Genomic DNA, 18,052 nt, shown 5'->3' with positions numbered 1-18,052 from the left:
AGCAGAATAAAAAAACTTTGATAATACATTTCTTGTCTTTATTTCCCAACCAGCCCCCCAATATATGCACATTTGAGCCCAGGCTTGCTACGCTGCCTCCCAGACATGCCATGCTGCCCCCCCACATATGCCACGCTGCCTACCACAGCACTCCACGCTGCCTCCCACATATACCACACCACGCTGCCTCCCACATCTGCCACTCCACGCTGCCTCCCACATCTGCCACGCCACGCTGCCTCCCACATCTGCCACTCCACGCTGCCTCCCACATCTGCCACTCCACGCTGCCTCCCACATATGCCACTCCACGCTGCCTCCCACATCTGCCACTCCACGCTGCCTCCCACATATGCCACTCCACGCTGCCTCCCACATATGCCACTCCACGCTGCCTCCCACATATACCACGCCACCTCCCACATATACCACTCCACGCTGCCTCCCACATATGCCACGCCACGCTGCCTCCCACATATGCCACGCCACGCTGCCTCCCACATATGCCACGCCACGCTGCCTCCCACATATGCCACTCCACTCTACCCCCCACATGCCACTGTGCCTGATACGCCTTATACCCCCTGAAACACCACTCCATCCTCCCCAGACATGCCACGCCATGCTGCCTCCCACATCTGCCACTCCACAATGCCTCCCACATATGCCACGCTGCCTCCCACATCTGCCACTCCACGCTGCCTCCCACATCTGCCACTGTGCCTGATACGCCTTATATCCCCACTCCATCCTCCCCAGACATGCCACCCTGCCTCCCAGACATGCCACTTCTCTACCCCAGATATGCCACTCTACCCCCAGATATGCCTTATACACCCTGATACACCCTGATACACCACTCCGTCCTCCCCAGACATGCCACACTGCCCTCCCCACATATGCCACGCCATGCTGCCTCCCACATCTGCCACTCCACAATGCCTCCCACATCTGCCACTCCACGCTGCCTCCCACATCTGCCTCTGTGCCTGATACGCCTTATATCCCCTGATACCCCACTCCATCCTCCCCAGACATGCCACCCTGCCTCCCAGACATGCCACTTCTCTACCCCCAGATATGCCACTCTACCCCCAGATATGCCTTATACACCCTGATACACCACTCCGTCCTCCCCAGACATGCCACACTGCCCTCCCCACATATGCCTTATATACTGTATATGCCTTATACCCCCAGATATGTCACTTCACTGCCCCCAGGATTTAGATTCCCCTAAATTAAACTAAACTCCCCATTAACCATAACTGCCCCTAAATTAACCCTTAACACCCCCTTAACCACAGCATCCCCTAAATTAACCCTAAAGACCCCATCAACCACAGCATCCCCTAAATTAACCCTAAACACACCATTAACCACAACTGCCTCAAATTAACCCCAAACACCCCATTAACCACAGCTGCTCCTAAATTAACCCTAAACACCCTATTAACATAACTGCCCCTAAATTAACCCTAAACACCCAATTAACCATAACTGCCCCTAAATTAACCCTAAACACCCCACTAACCATAACTGCCCCTAAATTAACCCCCACCTCCCCTAACTTTCAGTAGCCCAAATATATATACATATACTTACAGTTAGATGAGTGTCACAGCCATGTGGTTCTGGCCTGGAGAAGGAAGGGGCGGGGCCAGTTGTCACAGTGATTACAGGGAGGGGGAGTAAGTAGGAGCTGCTGCTGTGAGATGGTGAGTCAGACTAAACGGATTATATAATGAGGGGGATTTTTCAGAGCGTTTGCTCTGAAAAAACCCTCATTTTATAATCGATAATAATCGATTCAACTAATCGATAATGAAATTCGTTGCCAACGAATTTCATTATCGATTATTATCGATTTTATCGATTAGTTGTTGCAGCCCTAATATATATATATATATATATATATATATATATATATATATATATACACACACACACACACATATATACACACACATACAAGAGAATTTTGTCCTGGCGCCTAGGTTTTGTCAGCCTCTTACATCCAGAAAAAATTGTGGATGTAAGAGGCTGAGTCGCCATACGGGGGCGCTGCTGCTGCTGTCTGCCCAGGAGTCTGGGCAGACAGCACAGCCACTCCGAGCCCGCCCCCGAGCCTGAGATCACTCCCACGGAGTGAGCCTGTAGGCTGAAAACGCGGTTGCTGCAAAACCAGCAATCGCGTTTTCAGCTGCCACAGGCAGCTTCAGGGAAGGGGGTTGTGTGTTGATTGGGTCCCCACACAAGTGTGGTTACCTGACACAACACCCCCCAGCTGCCTGATCGCTCCATGAGAGCGACAGTGCAGAGTTAACCCCTTCAATTTAGGGGTTAACCGGCATTTAGGGGTTAATTCCCGTTTTGTACGGGGCTCTGCTGCTGGTGGTCTGCCTGGTTCCAGGCAGACCAGCAACAGCAAAAACGAGCCCCCACAAGCCCTGTAATGACTCCTGTAGGCATGGAAGCCTACAGCAGTCATCAGAGACTCCCCCTGCAATGGCTGGTCTATAGACCGGCAATTTGAGTCCCAGCTGCCAGAGGCAGCTTCAGGGACAGGGGAGAGGGTTCTTTGGTCTCCCCATGAGTGTGGAGAGCAGCCCCAACACCCCCCTGCTGCCTGATCGCTCCCTGAGAGCGACAGTGCAGCGTTAACCCCTTCAATGCCACAATTGTGTATGACATTCATGGCATTGCAGGGGTTAACATTTGTCCCCACAAGCTTGTGGGGACTAAATATCAGTCAATGCTGTGCTCCAATGGAACATCAGCATTGAAAGGGTTAAAAAAAACAGCACTGGCCTGAAAGTACAGGGTGCTTCCAGGTCAAATGCTGTGAGTTTAGTAAGTGGGCTATGATGATCAGATCACTCCTGACCAACTGTTAGTTTAAAAAAATCCTGGCTCCTAACTTTTTTACCTGGCGCCTAGATTCACAACAAATTTGTCAAGCCCTGCACACACATATATACATACACACACACAAATGCAGTAGTACAGAGATTTTTGTACCTGAATCCCTCACCTTTATTTCAGGAACCGAAATTCTAGCTTCTGGACTCTTGTCCAACATCCGTAAAATCAGGTCCTTCAAATCTTCAGTGATCTCTGGCCTCAAAACACAATAATAATAAAAAAAAACTGTTTAATATAAGTTATGGTGAAATGCCAAACTTAACTTTAATGTATTAAAGCCGATTTTTCGCCCTTACAACTGCTACATTTTACAATTCAATAAACCTAATAAAATCATACAATGAAAATAACATATAATCTTATATACAAACACACAACATTAGTAAGCACATTAACTTTTTCATTGATGAATGTTCCCAATATAAAAAATAATGTTCCCACAGCTGCCTGCTCCCCTCAGAGCGCGGAAAAAGTAATCCCTTTACACCGACACCAATTACTTTGGTTTTATTATAATAGGATCAGAAAACTAAGTTTCATTTCATTGATTCTGAAAAACGAAAAGCAAAGTGGGTACTTGTTTGGTTTATCACCTCCACGATCTCATTGCATGGGTTGCCTAGCAACAGCACGGGCTTTACTTAATAGCCATTAAACAGTGGAGGCGAAGCAAAACAAGTACCAGAATAATATATACATTTATACGGCCAGCAAAGCTTACTGTATTTGCCCTTCACAATGCATAGCGAGACCTGTGTGATGACGTTTTTCAGCTTACAGCAACTCACAGGTTAGTGAATAAACCAGATCTGCTATGATTTCGGAAATGAAATTAGGGAACTTACTGGTCAGGGAATTCCAATGGCTGATTCTTTATTTTATTATGAAGCAATAAAATCCTCTCATCCATAAAAGGACACTGGAAGAAAATATATAACAATACTAATCAACTAAGTCCACTTTCCAAGAAACCAGGAGAATAAATGAGACAGAAGAATTGTATGCGTGTGTATGCGTGTGTGTTTGTGGGGGGCAATCTAAACACCACAGTATGTTTGTGCAAAAGTGAAATAATTGTGATGGCATATACAAACCATTTACCCTAAAAACACCAGAAATTGTTAAGGACAGAAATACAGACACTGACAATACAAAGACTGCAGCACATCCTGGTTATCTCTGGTATTAGTGGATTCCAAAAAAACCACAACATCTGGCTTACAAGTTTGTTTGGGAAAGAAAGCCAAGCCTGCAAGTGTTGCAATTTCTGGATATCCCAGCACAGGCACCTCTATTAAAAATAACATTTTAGGTTTCCTGGGCTGTATGCGGCTCTGAACTACATAGGAAAAAAGCTATTTCAACTATACTTGGTTATTGTCACACTTTCTCTCATTGGTAGTATTAACAAGACCAAATAAAAAATAAAAACATATATATCACAATGAGTATCTCTGATGGAAAGGGCATTAAATATTACCTGGCCAAACACGAAACAGTACAAGGTGACTCCCATTGCCCAAACATCCAGGGCCTTGAAAAATAAAAAATAGTACGTTAGAAGAATGGAAGAATGGATCAGCTATTTAATAGTATAAATAAAAAAAGCAAAATAAATAGCAAAAATCCTGCATGAAAATATATAATTTATATATTTGTATCATTTGCCTCTTTGCTTTGCAACTGTTTCCCAGAAAGCAGAGAGCAGGTACCCTTTCTTACCTTCCCGGAGAATATTTTGCGTGTCTCAGATAGGGTCTCGGGAGCCATGAAAGCTGGTGTACCCACAGTATTTGATAGAAACGCATCAGTCCCTTCAAACTGGTTACTGACTCCAAAGTCTGCGATCTTAATGTGGCCATCTTCACCGAGTAGGAGGTTTGATGGCTTGATATCGCGATGAATAATCTTCTGATAATGCACTGAAGGATTCAAAACATATGGTATTATAATAAAATTCATGGAAAGTGTAGATTTTACTATAATACAATTTTTTCAAAGTGTCTGGTATCGTACATATATCATGGCTTCTTCTTATCCACTCAATTTCCGGTGATAAGGCTGTAGCCCAGAGAGCAACATGTCAGTTAAATGTATTATATAATTAGCCATACACCCTGCAAATTCATTTTACTAAACTAGGTACCAAATGAACTATCCTGGGATACCATAATAATGGTACACTAGCCTGATAGAAAGAATAATGTGCCATCGTCATGAAGCCCTGCTGGGTGTTTCACTCAGCTTGTGGTGACTCTGGAAGCTTGGGTCTTTATTCTTTTGCACACATGCCTGCTTCTTTATGCAGTGGGACTGGACAACTACAGCTCCTCGGTTATTTAAAAGAATGGCAGCTTAAAAGAACACTCTAGTCATCATATGGACTTTAAAGTAGACAAGCCACCCAAAACAAGCGTGGATGACAGGGTCCACCGCAAGCAAGTATAACACATATATATAGAGAGAGATATAGAGATCTATACATATATATCTATATATATATATATAGATATATATATCTATATATATATATATATATATAGTTAAAGTGGCACAAAAAAAAGATCATTGAAGGGGTAGTGTCCTGTAACCATGGAGCTGCAGCTTCTCTGCAAGCTAAGCGCTTTTATTTTTCCCCAAAATGGTTAAACATTGCAACATATCACTGTAACAATTACAAACTAACTGTATTTAGTGGATTTACTCGAAAACACTAAGTATATGCGATAGTTTGATACTCACAGTACTCAATCCCTTTAATCAGATCATGGAAATAGAAACGGCCTTGATCTTCTGTTAATGGTTTGCTTGTTGGTACATCCATCACAGGACTGAAGAAAAGACAAAAAGTACAGGTAAGGATTACTTTTCCTTTGACATAACGTGTGTAGGACATTACATACCCTACAGTATTTCACAAGTTTATGCCATTTGGTAAGTTCTTGCAGAATAAAAGTTTAAAGAAAAAAGTACTGTGCAATTCTTACCTAATTTAATAAAAATAATTACATATAGCTTTCTTAAACCAATATTAAAATTTGAAATATGTGCTGGTTCCTTTTTAGCAAGTCCTATTTATAAATTTATTTATGAAAATGTTCGCTACTGAATTTCTTAACAGGACTAACAAAATACCTAGTACTGAAATTCGGTGCAAGAATAAAATAATTTGATGTCACACTTTGACTGTAAGTGTAAATCAGTGTAATTAGATTTAAAGGTGCAGTTCCACTTGAGATTGCTAGTATGATTTAATTCATATGCTAGTCAAACATCCCCTTCCAACATTTCTTTTTTTTGCTAGCGCCAAGGTATTACACAGGAATTTAGAAGCCTTTTCAGTTTTCATGGCAACAAATTATCAGCGCCTGTTTTTGTGTCACATGACAATTAAGTATTCTCAGCATAAAACAAAATAAAAGCTACAATTTTACATAATTAAATTTTTTTCTGGCACAATACATTCAATAGAACAAGGAGCAGGGGTAAAACAGCACACTCAAGATTAAAATCCTAAAGGAGGAACTGCTGCTATAATCTTGTCATGAAGCTAAACCAATACAGAAAACAAAAAATATCTAGATTTATATATTCCTTAATAGAGATCATTCATGCTTTTATATTATAACATTGCTAAGAACGACAGTGGCACAAAATATGCAGTCCAGAGGAAATATTCTGTATTATATATACATATTGCTGAAAAATGGTTAAGAGGAACAAGTCTTAATTCCCCTGTGTAGTGTTGCCATGGTTACAATGTTACCACTAAGTAAAGAGGGGCTTAGTGATGTGTGGATGAGAACAGTGGTGTCACGGGGGGGGGGGGGACTGCACCGGTGACACCATCAGAGGTGATGACACCCGAAGCTGCCCCCTCTGGTGACCTGTTATGGGGGAGTTCCCCCCACACGCAGAGTTTGCTTTCCTCCTTCCAGGACACTGGATAACATATACTCTTGTGTGTTCACCGAGTACAAGTATTATCTGTGCCCATAGTAACCTGACCAGAATGTCTCTTGCCTGTCAGCCTGTATTTTCAGTGTATGACACAGGTCTTTCGCCACTTTTGTCATTAAAACAGATTATGTATAGCCCCGATAAGTGATTTATTTACCACATTCACTTGTGATTTCATGTATTCTGTTGTGATGATATAGGTTTCATACAATTGTCTCCCCTGTATCAGATCTGCACAAGGCAAAGATGTTTAACTGGACACACACATACATTAAAAGAAGTGGAGCCATATTAACGGTGCAAGACCGCGGATCAAATATTTTATTCATATTTATACACAGACACCATCAAAATCTCAAGTGAAACCATTTTATCAACTTACCCTCTCTTCACCAGTTCAAACACTGCAAAAAAATGTAGATAAATTGTATCAACCATGTTAAGGTAGGAAATGGCAGATTTTGAAACATTCGGTACACAAACTGCAGAGCTGGGGAAATACATTCCAGGCTGAAAGGGCTACCAAAAGGAGAGTTGACATTCGTCCTCGATGTCACTTGGTATTGGCCATTACAGATTCATTCTATGTTTCTAATAATATGATGTAATGTATGGCTAGCCTCGCTATGCAATTGGGGCAAATTTTGTAAAGTTTACTTAACCTTTATAAACGTGTGTGATGAAAGGCAAAGATTAAAGCATTGAGATTGTATGCCTTGGTTTATTTGACCAGTTCTATAGCATTACAAGGGAGTAAAGACGAGCTTCCGTACCCATATATAGATGATCCTCGCTGGGGTCATCCAGCACCTAGCAACAGAACAGAAAGACTGATATGAGCTACATGAAAAAGGTAAACGCACATTTCCAGCTACCTGGTATAAAATCGCCGCTGAACGGCAGGGTGCTTCTATTACAATACAGTGTGCACATACAAACATTATACAGGCATACAAAATATTAAGACCCTTTCCAGTGACCTCCATGATCCCGCAAAAATACATTTTAGTACACACGGATCTCTAATTTATCCCCAGTTCTGCTACTAGAAAGCAAGAAAAAACAAGCTTTGGTAAATCAGTAACCAGGGGCTTATCTGCGGAAATCATAAAAGAAATGCCTCTGATTAGACACTGTGTATATTTTTCTTTTATTAAAAAGTGGTAAAATGAGATGAAACTGCAAAATACTCGGTGGAGGCGTACCATTAGACAATCCGTACAGTCTAAATACAGAGGCGGTAGAAAGAAGAAAGAAAAAGAACATGAAAAAAAGTGGGGGTGAATGTTGCCTGGAGCATTATCTGACTCCTTCCGATAAATGAAACAGATTAGTGATCCAGGGAGAATAAAGTTAGCAGAGGAGTTGAAAGAATACAGATAATATTTCGAAAGAAAGTAAAATGAAGTTTATCTACGGGAATCTGTGAATGCAGGGTATAATTTAAGATTATAATGATGTATTGTGTAGAAGAGAATTTTCTCCTTTCCATTTTATTAGCCCGCTAAACATTTACATCCATGCTGTTCCAAACAAGGAGAATCTACCCACTCAGAGTAGTTCTGTACTATCCAGGCTTAACAAGGACATTCTGTGATGCAGTCCATCGCTGGAGTGCTTGAATATTTGGGGATGATTAATTGCAATTACTTCATGCTTATGGTTTATTTCCAAATCCTGCAGTTTTCCATCTAAACAGCCAAGTAAGTAGCTGGTCTGTTTTAAGAGCTGTTCGTCTGAGAATTCCCATTAAATCTTATGAGCTCTGGCTTCCAAACATTTTTACATGGTAAATGTAACTGTCATTGGTAAAATTGGATGTTTACCCAAGTACAAATTAGCCTTGGCCAGGAGGACACACTGATAAAACGTGCAAACTCGAACCCCACGGATGCAAGAGTTACCACATTAATAAACAGAACAAAAATGAAAATTTTATAAGTGCATCTCTCATCAAATACAGTGAAACAACCCAGTATCCACAGTACAGAAAATCACCAAATGATGGCACGCTTTATTTTTTCAAGTACCTGCAAAGTCGTATCTGATGGAAAAAAAAAAATGCTACTACTCTCTACTATTAATATAAATGTATAAAAAACAATGGACCGTTGGTTTTATAGAGAATACTACCACCTAGTATTGTCTTTTTCTTCTTCTTCCTGATTAAGTACCATTAAGTTGAGTACAGTTTAAAATCAAGTTTCCCCCCCAAGGTGACTTTTTTCACTGTATACATTCAAGCAGTATCGCTATACCTGGGAAAACTCCAGGTTTGGCCCAGAGATTTCCGGAGGAGCGCCACTTCTCCGGGTCAACACCAGAATCCTCCGGGTCGTGCGAGTGGGGTCCTGACACGCCCCTCCCCACCCACTTCCCCTTTGACATCAGCAGGAACGCCCACGGACATCAGCAGGACCGCCCACCAACGGCATCAAGCAGACCTGGCCGTGCCCCACAAATTCCCAGGTATGTGCATCACTTATACATATTTAGCATTATCAAATGCATTTATTAAAACTACTTACAGCTTGACTTTATTGTTTTACAAATCAGTATAGTATTTTGAAGAGGCTTTAAGGGTGGAAGATCGTCTCAGCAGAGGTTATTACAGGAAGGAAATTTACATTCATGGAATAGGCATACGGCTATCCTGGAAACACAAGCTCAAGTACGAATTAACGAATGAGTTTTTACATCAGGAAAAAATAGGTAGACTAGCTGGGCCCAAATGGCTCTTATCTGCAGTCAAATTTTATATTTAGATAATAAAACTCTAGGGACAATGTAATCAGAGTTTTAGTGGCACGAGGGTTACTACAAAAGGCTGCGGAATTCAGGATACATAGACTTGGACTAATTCACACAAGGAAATGCTGCTGCCTTCAAAAGAGGGCTGGCAGGCGGACGGGCAATTTTCCCCTGGGCTGCTTTGATCTGAAGATAATATATTGTATTATTTCCTGACCACATGATCAAAAATGAATTGCTTTGGAAAATAAAAGGGTACAACTGTATAAGGGGGTTTAGACTGCTCACTGTAAGGTGCTAATCACAGAAGCACCAGGTTGTTGGCATATGTTATGCTGTTTATTATTAATTTTTTTATACACAGCCATCATATTCTGTAGCGCTGTACAATGGGTAGTGATGGTATACTTTGATACCAGACCGTACCAAGATTACTGTTTATGCTCAATTACTAATTAAGAACACAGTTCTTTCCAGATGAGTAAGTGTAGTTTAATGCCCTTAATATTATTCATATCACTCTGGAAACTGGAGAACTTGCTTATCTAAACAGTAGGATAATGAGACATCACTTATTCATAATTTGCATAGATTCCTTCTAGTTTGGTGGTTACCAAGGAAACAAAATGATCTGCCAACGGATTTAAACAAATCTGCACAACCGTATTTTCCAGCACACATCTATTGCTTATCGTTTTCTCTATTTTTTCCAAGGTTAAATAGTTCAAATACAGAGACATAATCCACTACTTACGGGTACAAATGGTAAAACACAGCCAAAGGTTATACAGTTATTTTAATGTTTATGTGAAAGTGTTAATCATATGCTTCAAAGTTTAACGGCGGAAAAGTTTGTGTTTTTGGTATAATTTTGCAATACTCAGATTTCATTTGCTGGACAGAGGTGGGAAGGTCAGTAATGGAGTTGGTTGGCGAGTCAGATGGACCATTTCGAGCGAAAAATGAAGGACATCGACCCAATACATTATCATTAACAGTCTTTTAAAGTGTAATAGACATAGGTGTAGAACAAATATGGAAGAATAATGAGTCTTGTCTAAAGATTTACCTCAATCAGCTTAACCACATTTGGATGGTCTAGTTTCTTCAGAATAGCTATCTCCTGGTAGACCCTTTCAATTGGACCCATAGCCTGAGTACCACCATCTGTAGCTGCCTTTGCACCTCTGGGAGGGGGGCGACCTACAAAATTAAGGATTCTGGTCAGCACAGATCTTAGTATGCTTTCCACATAGGAAGACATGGTGAAAAAATAATTTGGAAAGAGAAAAAAAAGTCTGTGGCCTGGTGACTTTGATAGGCATGCAGCACAGAAAAGAGTGCAATATATATTTAAGTTTATATTCTGGTAAAGGAGCCCAAAACATGGCATTAAATGTGTTCCTTGTGTGGAAATAGGCAGGTTGTGTTGTTCATTAAAAGAGACTCATATATAAATTACCTCCCACCATTAAGTCATTTTTCTACAGAGGAGCAATTTATTTTTATGCTCCATGCAACCATGGCAGCAATATGGTTCAAATCTTATTTGAAACTCACGTGGAAATCCTGCTTGTCTCATTAGTTTCTTCTTTGAAAGAACCTTCATTGCCTGCAATTCAGTTAAAGAAAAAAAAAAGAGATGTGGGTCGAAAAAACATATGAGTAGCTGTTTTTGTTAACAGGTAATTACCAAATTAAAAGAAGGTTTACAGTCTCAGCTAATGTCTGCATCAAACAGAAAGGTCAAGAACTGTCTAGTACATATTTTGACAAACTCAAAATCCAACCAAACACAATCTTATTTGAATGCGAATTTAAGTAAAAGCCCCCTGTGGTATACATGGCTGTTTCACTGTCACATTTTCCATATGCTGAAATCTTATGTCTGTGTGTTCTGATTTATTGCTATCACTAGGTTCTGCAGTCTCACCGGCTGTTGTGTGCTCTCTTATCCTCTGATGGGGACACGTGTCATGAGTGGCTTGTGGCCAGTTTCTTAGATTGGCAAGTTTTGGTTGTTGTGCCTTTTACTTCCTTCCTGAGCATGTACGCTGTTCTACGCCGTGTCTCTTAGCATGCCAATTCTGACTCTGCCGTACATATCGCTCTGGGATGTCAGTGTCCCTTTGCCCATTTAATTATTTATATCTCTGTATTATGATAGATTCTCACTGTGTATTAGACATCTGCTTAACATTGATCCTCGATTGTTCTCCACCTGCCCTTGCTTGTCTCCAGTTGTAATTTTTTTTAAATTTATTTAGAAATGGTTGAAAACAGGATTTATCTCAATGTATTGTGCCTGATTAAAGTTTGTCAGGTTGAATCTAGCTGTACCTCTGTACTCTACAAAGTGGCCAGGGCTCAATCGGGGGAAAAGGGCGGTTGAGGTGAAGAGTTATCCTCCTAAATTTAAATAACGGCTGTACCTTAAAGTACCAAGGCCAGTTCATCTTACCTATATGGTAAGATTTTGCACAGCTAATTTTTTTTCCAAAAAACGATGTAGAAGTTAGGAACCTGAAGGGTTCATAGAGTATAAAGATCAAGAGAGATTAAAACGTAGAGAATCTAATGCCAATGCACAAATTGTGCAAGGTTGAAAAAAAAAAAAAGTCCTCCAAAACAATTCCACCACTTATTCACCGTAAACAAAGAAATGGCAAGAACAATGCAGAGGGATTTTGTATTATATTTATTCCCAAGGACAACCTCATTAATGTGCAAACTAAGTCCACACATTCATACTTATTCTCTTGTTTCAGAGCTACATGTCACTCCCACACACAAAGCAAACAAAAGTTCAATTCTTCTTTATAGGAATATTTAAGAAGAAGAAAAGCACACACCAATATGAATGTTTGGAATAGTTATTAAAAATGCCGTGTTCTTTCCTGCCCACCACAGGCTTCCATCAAGCAGGTTCCATATATGAATGTTAGAAATAGTTATTAAAAATGCCGTGTTCTTTCCTACCCACCACAGGCTTCCATCAAGCAGGTTCCATACTTACATAGTACATATTATCGTCCTCATTGTATGCTAGTTTCACCACTCCATAGGAGCCCTGTAGAAACAAGTGCAGATCTGGTAATGATCAATACATTTTCAAACCTCTTGCTCGAAAATCGAGTGATATATATGCTTCACCGGTATCTGCAGAGGGTCAATACATGATGTTTCGTACCTGCTGAGAATTGTGATTACATCTGCAAACTGTGAAAGTATAGTTGGATTGGTAGGGAGTCTTATATGCTATACAAAAACACACATACAGCAGAGTTCCAGAATTGGGGGCTGATAGAATGCTAAACTGGAGAATAGGACCAGGATGTCCAAATGTTATAAATAAGACAACCACCATGCCTTAGTCAGATTAAATTATTGCCCTGGAGGAGAGATTTTTAACTACTATACTCAAGTACCCCAAATAGTGCAGGCTTTTGCTTTCTTCTATGTAGCTGTTGAATGTCGAGTTCTGTCTTTAGGCGACAGTGCCATTTTCATCAACAGAGCATAGATCTGTTACAAGGCTTTTCATCTTAACTACACTTATAAAATGCCGAAAATAAGTTTAAACAGAATATTAAAAACCTGTTGCAGTCACATATTTTTGCATAAAGAATTTCTCAATGAAACTTTTTACAACTTGTGTTTTTTGGCAATTGGACAACGTCTATGTAAAGCCTCAAAGAAGCTGATATTGGTATCTCAGAGTGGTAGGGTTAGTACGATCTAATCGATTTCCCGCCCTACGGTTCTCCCAATCCCTCTCCCCTCCCAAAGTTTATTTTTTTTTTTTATTTTTTTTTTTTAACATAAAACAAAACAAAACATATATATATATAATATACATACATATACATAGACATAAAAATACGCCGGTATATAATGTTGCATAATTAAGATCATTCTTCTGAAAGCCTATACATACAGCGCATTAAGACCTTCAATCGGATATCCCCTCCCAAAGTTTGAACCAATTAACAACAACCTGCAACTTAACTAGTAAAATAACATAATGGGGAGGAATAATCACAAAGATCCAGAGAAGAAGTGTTATACACATAATGTGGATTTTAATACCTAAAAATTGCAAAAGGACCTACAATGGTTTATGTTGCTTATTAAAAAACCTTGGATTTATGATATCCTTTCATTGTTAGTGTTCCTAGAATGCAAATATATACTGAACTAATACACGTATCTTTAACCAGTCACATATTCTTGCTGGTAGAACATGTTTAACTGTAGCAAATCTTCCTCCATTATATCATATCAAAGTAATTATTTGAAAGGGGAATAGTCATATCAGACATAAATCCCATGATTGAACATGGAACTGAAAACCATTATTTCTTTGTGCAAAAAAGTCGCACTTTTATTTTATTCACATTTATTTTTTTCAGCTCTGCATTTTAAGCAGACTTTACACTGTTTGCATCAGAATCCCACTGTTGGTCCGGGTGGGAAGTTTTCTTTCTGGACTCTACCTGCATTATATAAGCAGACTGTATGTGGATTTTCTTACTATTGTAAAGTTGCTCTATAAAATAAATACCTTAGTGGGAGCAAGCAGTTTAAAACATTACGCAGTGGAAAATGATAGTTAACGTTTATATTATTGATCAATGAAAAGGAAAAACGTGGCTAATATGTTGTATCCAGTGTAAGCAACACAATAAGGGCTAAAGTGGATATGGCAGTTTCTGTTCAGTTTTGGTAGCCCAGACCAGTTTTTGGTCTCAAAAAAGCTGACAGAATAGTATAAGTGACAAACTGACCTTTCCAATTTCATCTTTCAGCTTGTACTGGTTCAGCTGGACACAGTCCTAGCAGTAAAAAACAAATATTAGTCAAAGGTTTGTGAATGCGTTCAGACATAAGATTTCTATTGAATACTACTTTCTTTAATCAATGCACATGGGCAGAAAGTGCTAACACTGATTTCAGCTGCCAGTTCTGCCTAAGACAAGTACTTTTTTTTTAATATTCTTATTTTTAAATAATGTCTATTAAACGTACATATAAAGTAAATATGTATTCTGCTTTGGTGAGGGTCAGGGATATTAGAGGCTGTAGTAAAGCAACAAATGGAGAGATGCAAATGGACAGTTTGGTTTGGTTTACCCCCTTTAACTCACCATAATGTCTACATTAATCCTTCACAGGCAGAAACTATATAATACATAGGCTGACGAGCATGGCCTTTAGTGGTCAATACTGGTCAATTCACTTCACTGGCTACAATGCAGCATTTTGCAAAAGCATTTTGTTCTCCTAATTGGTATGGATCTGACCTAACCTATGTGTTCTTTGAGGTCTAGTGACAATTCACACTAAAGATTAATAACAGGGTACAAGTTACCATTCCTACCAACTTCAGCTGATATCTTCTGAGACCTCAAACAGATTCCATAAAGCTGGTAGTACGGACTACCCAAGAATATCACAAGGCCCTTTAGGCATTATAGCAGCAATAAAAGAAAGTAACACAGAAAATGATTTGATTCAGATTCCTGTTTAAGGAGTCTCAGCAGGATCTCATGATTAATGTTTCAACAAACTGATAAATAAGGATATGATACTGATATGATCAAAACATGTTCCTACCTGAAAACCTGTAATAGAAACCCGGTGAGATTCTACTGTGGGTCTCCGTGGCAAGCGTGGAGAAGACTGTGGTGATGTGACAGGGGAATAGGGGAGAGATGGGTGAATATAACCTCCATTCATGTCTAGGTTGTTGCTCGGGGACTGAGCAGATGTAGAACGTTCTTGAAGTGATAGTTTCCTATTGGTCATGTTGAGCTTTGCTCTTGGATCTTTGACATCATTTGGAAGCTCTTTACGGTCATCCACCATACACCCACTTTCTGTAAGTCGATGAATGTCAGGTTCTTCTTTGCCTTCCCCTTCCTGACTTCCCATTTGTCCATTTTGGCCATGCTCTTGCTCAGAAATACTAGGATCATACTCTGTAACCACAATAACAGATTCCATGCCTATGTCAATGCTCAAAGTGGAAAAGCTACAGACTATGTGAGGCTGGTTAGTGCAGTCATGGTCATCTGGTCGCATGGACCTCTCAGAAGAAGTCCTCTTGGACACACATGATGACATGGTGTATGCCCCAGCTTCATGCACCGTTTTATTCAGCTTCCATTGGAAACTAAGGAAATGGATATATAAAAAGTAGTATTAGGATATCCTTCAGCAAAGCAAGCCATTTTATCGTTCATCAAGTCATAACTCACACAGCCAGTATAATGTTCCACGGAGACCATTGAACTGGTATAAAAGGACAGGGAGGTAAGTGTTAAACATTGACTGTCTATATTGCCCAAACATTTACATTTGAAAAGAAAGAATATGTTTTCAAAAGAAAGCTCTCTCTGTTGCTGTGTTTACCAGTCACCTCTAGAAACAGTCAATGTATAAGTATCCTCATTTAACTGTTGTCAATTTAGAAACAAAAAACTTGAAGGCATGTAAGGACCATTCAGCTCATCTAGTCTGCCCATTTTTCCTGATGTAAAGGCTCAGACCTTGGGAAAGAAATAATTTAAAGAACAAGAAATTGATTAGATTATGGTGGCCCTGCCACAAACTGATACTGATTTCAACCATGAGTTGAGTTTTTAAATTTAATCTGTTCAAAACAATTACACTTAAAATCCATGGGCTATAGGTGGTTTTAATAAAGGAATATTACCCTTAGGGGAAAATGATGTTGCTCTTAATAGTAAGAATTTAAATGTACCACTAATTGTATTCATCTGTATTGATGAAAATGTAATGTGGTTGGCAGCAGAATAACAAAAAAAATCATTTTTGATGAGCTAGCTGGCTCAAAAACACAACATGAAATACACCACTCTGTATGCCCTGTGAATTTTTTTTGTTAGATTGTCCCATTAGAAAAAGTTTTGTGCCATAAAATACTTAGTATATTGCAAATTCCTCCCTCTTATTTAACACATAGGTGTTGCATATTTATGAGCCACCCCCAGTAGAGTCCCGCTGCCACTAGCTCACTTTAACTGTATCCAACTTCGTTATATGCAGATAGTGTCCTATATATCGATATCCCGATGGGAGTAATTAGGAAAAGAAGCTGTTCTTTATTTTTGGAACTATAAAAAAACCACTTGAGATCTACGTGCTTCTATTTATCAAAGCATTTCTTTCTTTCTTTCTTTCTTCAAGCCTTGTCTGAGGGGGGGACTTATGTTTAGCACTCCTTTCCCCCCCCCACACATTATTTTTAGCGATAAAGGAAAATAATTTTCTATAGTGCAGCAGGAGCTGGTCAGCAGCCATCTTACCTCCTCCTAGTGGGGGTCACGCAGGTTTAAGTGTAAACTCAAGTCCTGTGTTGGGTCACTAGCTAAATTCTTAGGCAACAAGAGAAAGCTCATGTTAATGGGATAGCATTCTGCCAGCTGAACTATTGTGTGATCAGCCGGCTGGAATACTGGAAAAAAAACCTGATCCCTGCTAACATGCAGGGATCAGTGATTGTTATGTGAAAACGGTCCCTTTACTCTGAAACCTCCTTCCCTCGATAAAACCAAGGTGTAAAAACATAACTAAAGATAACTGGTGAACACATACATTTATTTATATGGTTTTCACCTAAATCTAACTATAGCAGAACTATGACAATTGGCTTGGTCTCCCACAAGGAAAAATGTGTCCAGGCCCCTGACACTCAAAGAGCTAAATTTGGACATTGCTCTCAGGCAACACAATCGCCTACTACAGCATTACTAACGTTTCCTTAAGAACTGTAGATGTTAAAGAAGTCATGATAGATTCTCCCTTTGCACAAAAAAAGAAAAGGTTCTCTCATTTGACATATTCTCTCATATTCAAAAAGGGATCATAACCCCAGCCAGGTAACTACAGACCTGCGAGCCTGACATTTGAAGTGGGGACATTATTTGAAAGCTTGTTAAGGGATTAGCTTTAGGAATACCGTATTTGCTCGATTATAAGACGAGGTTTTTTTCAGAGCAAATGCTCTGAAAAATACCCCTCGTCTTCTAATCGGGGTCGTCTTCTAATCAGACCTCAAATAGAGGTCTGATTAGGAGACTAAGATCCAGATCCCCCGCACTGCTGCAGGGGACCTGGATCCTCCTGTCTCACCCGACCCCCCCCCCCATCATACACACACTTACCGGTGCTTCCTGCTGTGTTGCCGGGGCAGCGGGTTGACGTCTACGCGATTCGCGTAGACAACGTCCGCTGCTGCCGGAAGGAGGTGTGGCTAGCAGCGGGGGTTGTCTGCGTCCGTCGCATAGACCTTCCCCGACTGTCAGAGATCAGATCACTGATCTGATCTCTGACAGCCGGGGAAAGTATACGCAACGGACGCATACAAACCCCCGCTGCTAGCCACACCTCC

The 18,052-nt window shown here is 40.1% G+C and overlaps 1 protein-coding gene across 2 annotated transcripts in view; it reads right to left on the bottom strand.

The window, feature by feature from the left end:
• CAMKK2 (calcium/calmodulin dependent protein kinase kinase 2) overlaps positions 1-18,052 on the bottom strand; it is a 38,667-nt gene that overhangs the window by 7,306 nt on the left and 13,309 nt on the right. For both annotated transcript variants that reach the window (XM_053472818.1, XM_053472827.1), the window contains exons 2-13: positions 15,253-15,811; positions 14,424-14,471; positions 12,653-12,706; positions 11,197-11,248; positions 10,706-10,839; positions 7,659-7,695; positions 7,268-7,289; positions 5,668-5,756; positions 4,648-4,847; positions 4,406-4,459; positions 3,771-3,844; positions 3,035-3,122 (exon numbers count right to left, since the gene is read on the bottom strand). In XM_053472818.1, the coding sequence (XP_053328793.1) occupies positions 3,035-3,122; positions 3,771-3,844; positions 4,406-4,459; positions 4,648-4,847; positions 5,668-5,756; positions 7,268-7,289; positions 7,659-7,695; positions 10,706-10,839; positions 11,197-11,248; positions 12,653-12,706; positions 14,424-14,471; positions 15,253-15,762 (1,362 nt within the window). In that variant the 5' untranslated portion in view covers positions 15,763-15,811. The remainder of the gene's footprint in view (positions 1-3,034; positions 3,123-3,770; positions 3,845-4,405; positions 4,460-4,647; positions 4,848-5,667; positions 5,757-7,267; positions 7,290-7,658; positions 7,696-10,705; positions 10,840-11,196; positions 11,249-12,652; positions 12,707-14,423; positions 14,472-15,252; positions 15,812-18,052) is intronic.

Source organism: Spea bombifrons, chromosome 1 (assembly GCF_027358695.1).
Source record: "Spea bombifrons isolate aSpeBom1 chromosome 1, aSpeBom1.2.pri, whole genome shotgun sequence".
NCBI lineage: Eukaryota > Metazoa > Chordata > Amphibia > Anura > Pelobatidae > Spea > Spea bombifrons.
The sequence above is the reverse complement of the archived record's forward strand: the minus strand, read 5'-3'. Positions and strand labels throughout refer to the sequence as shown.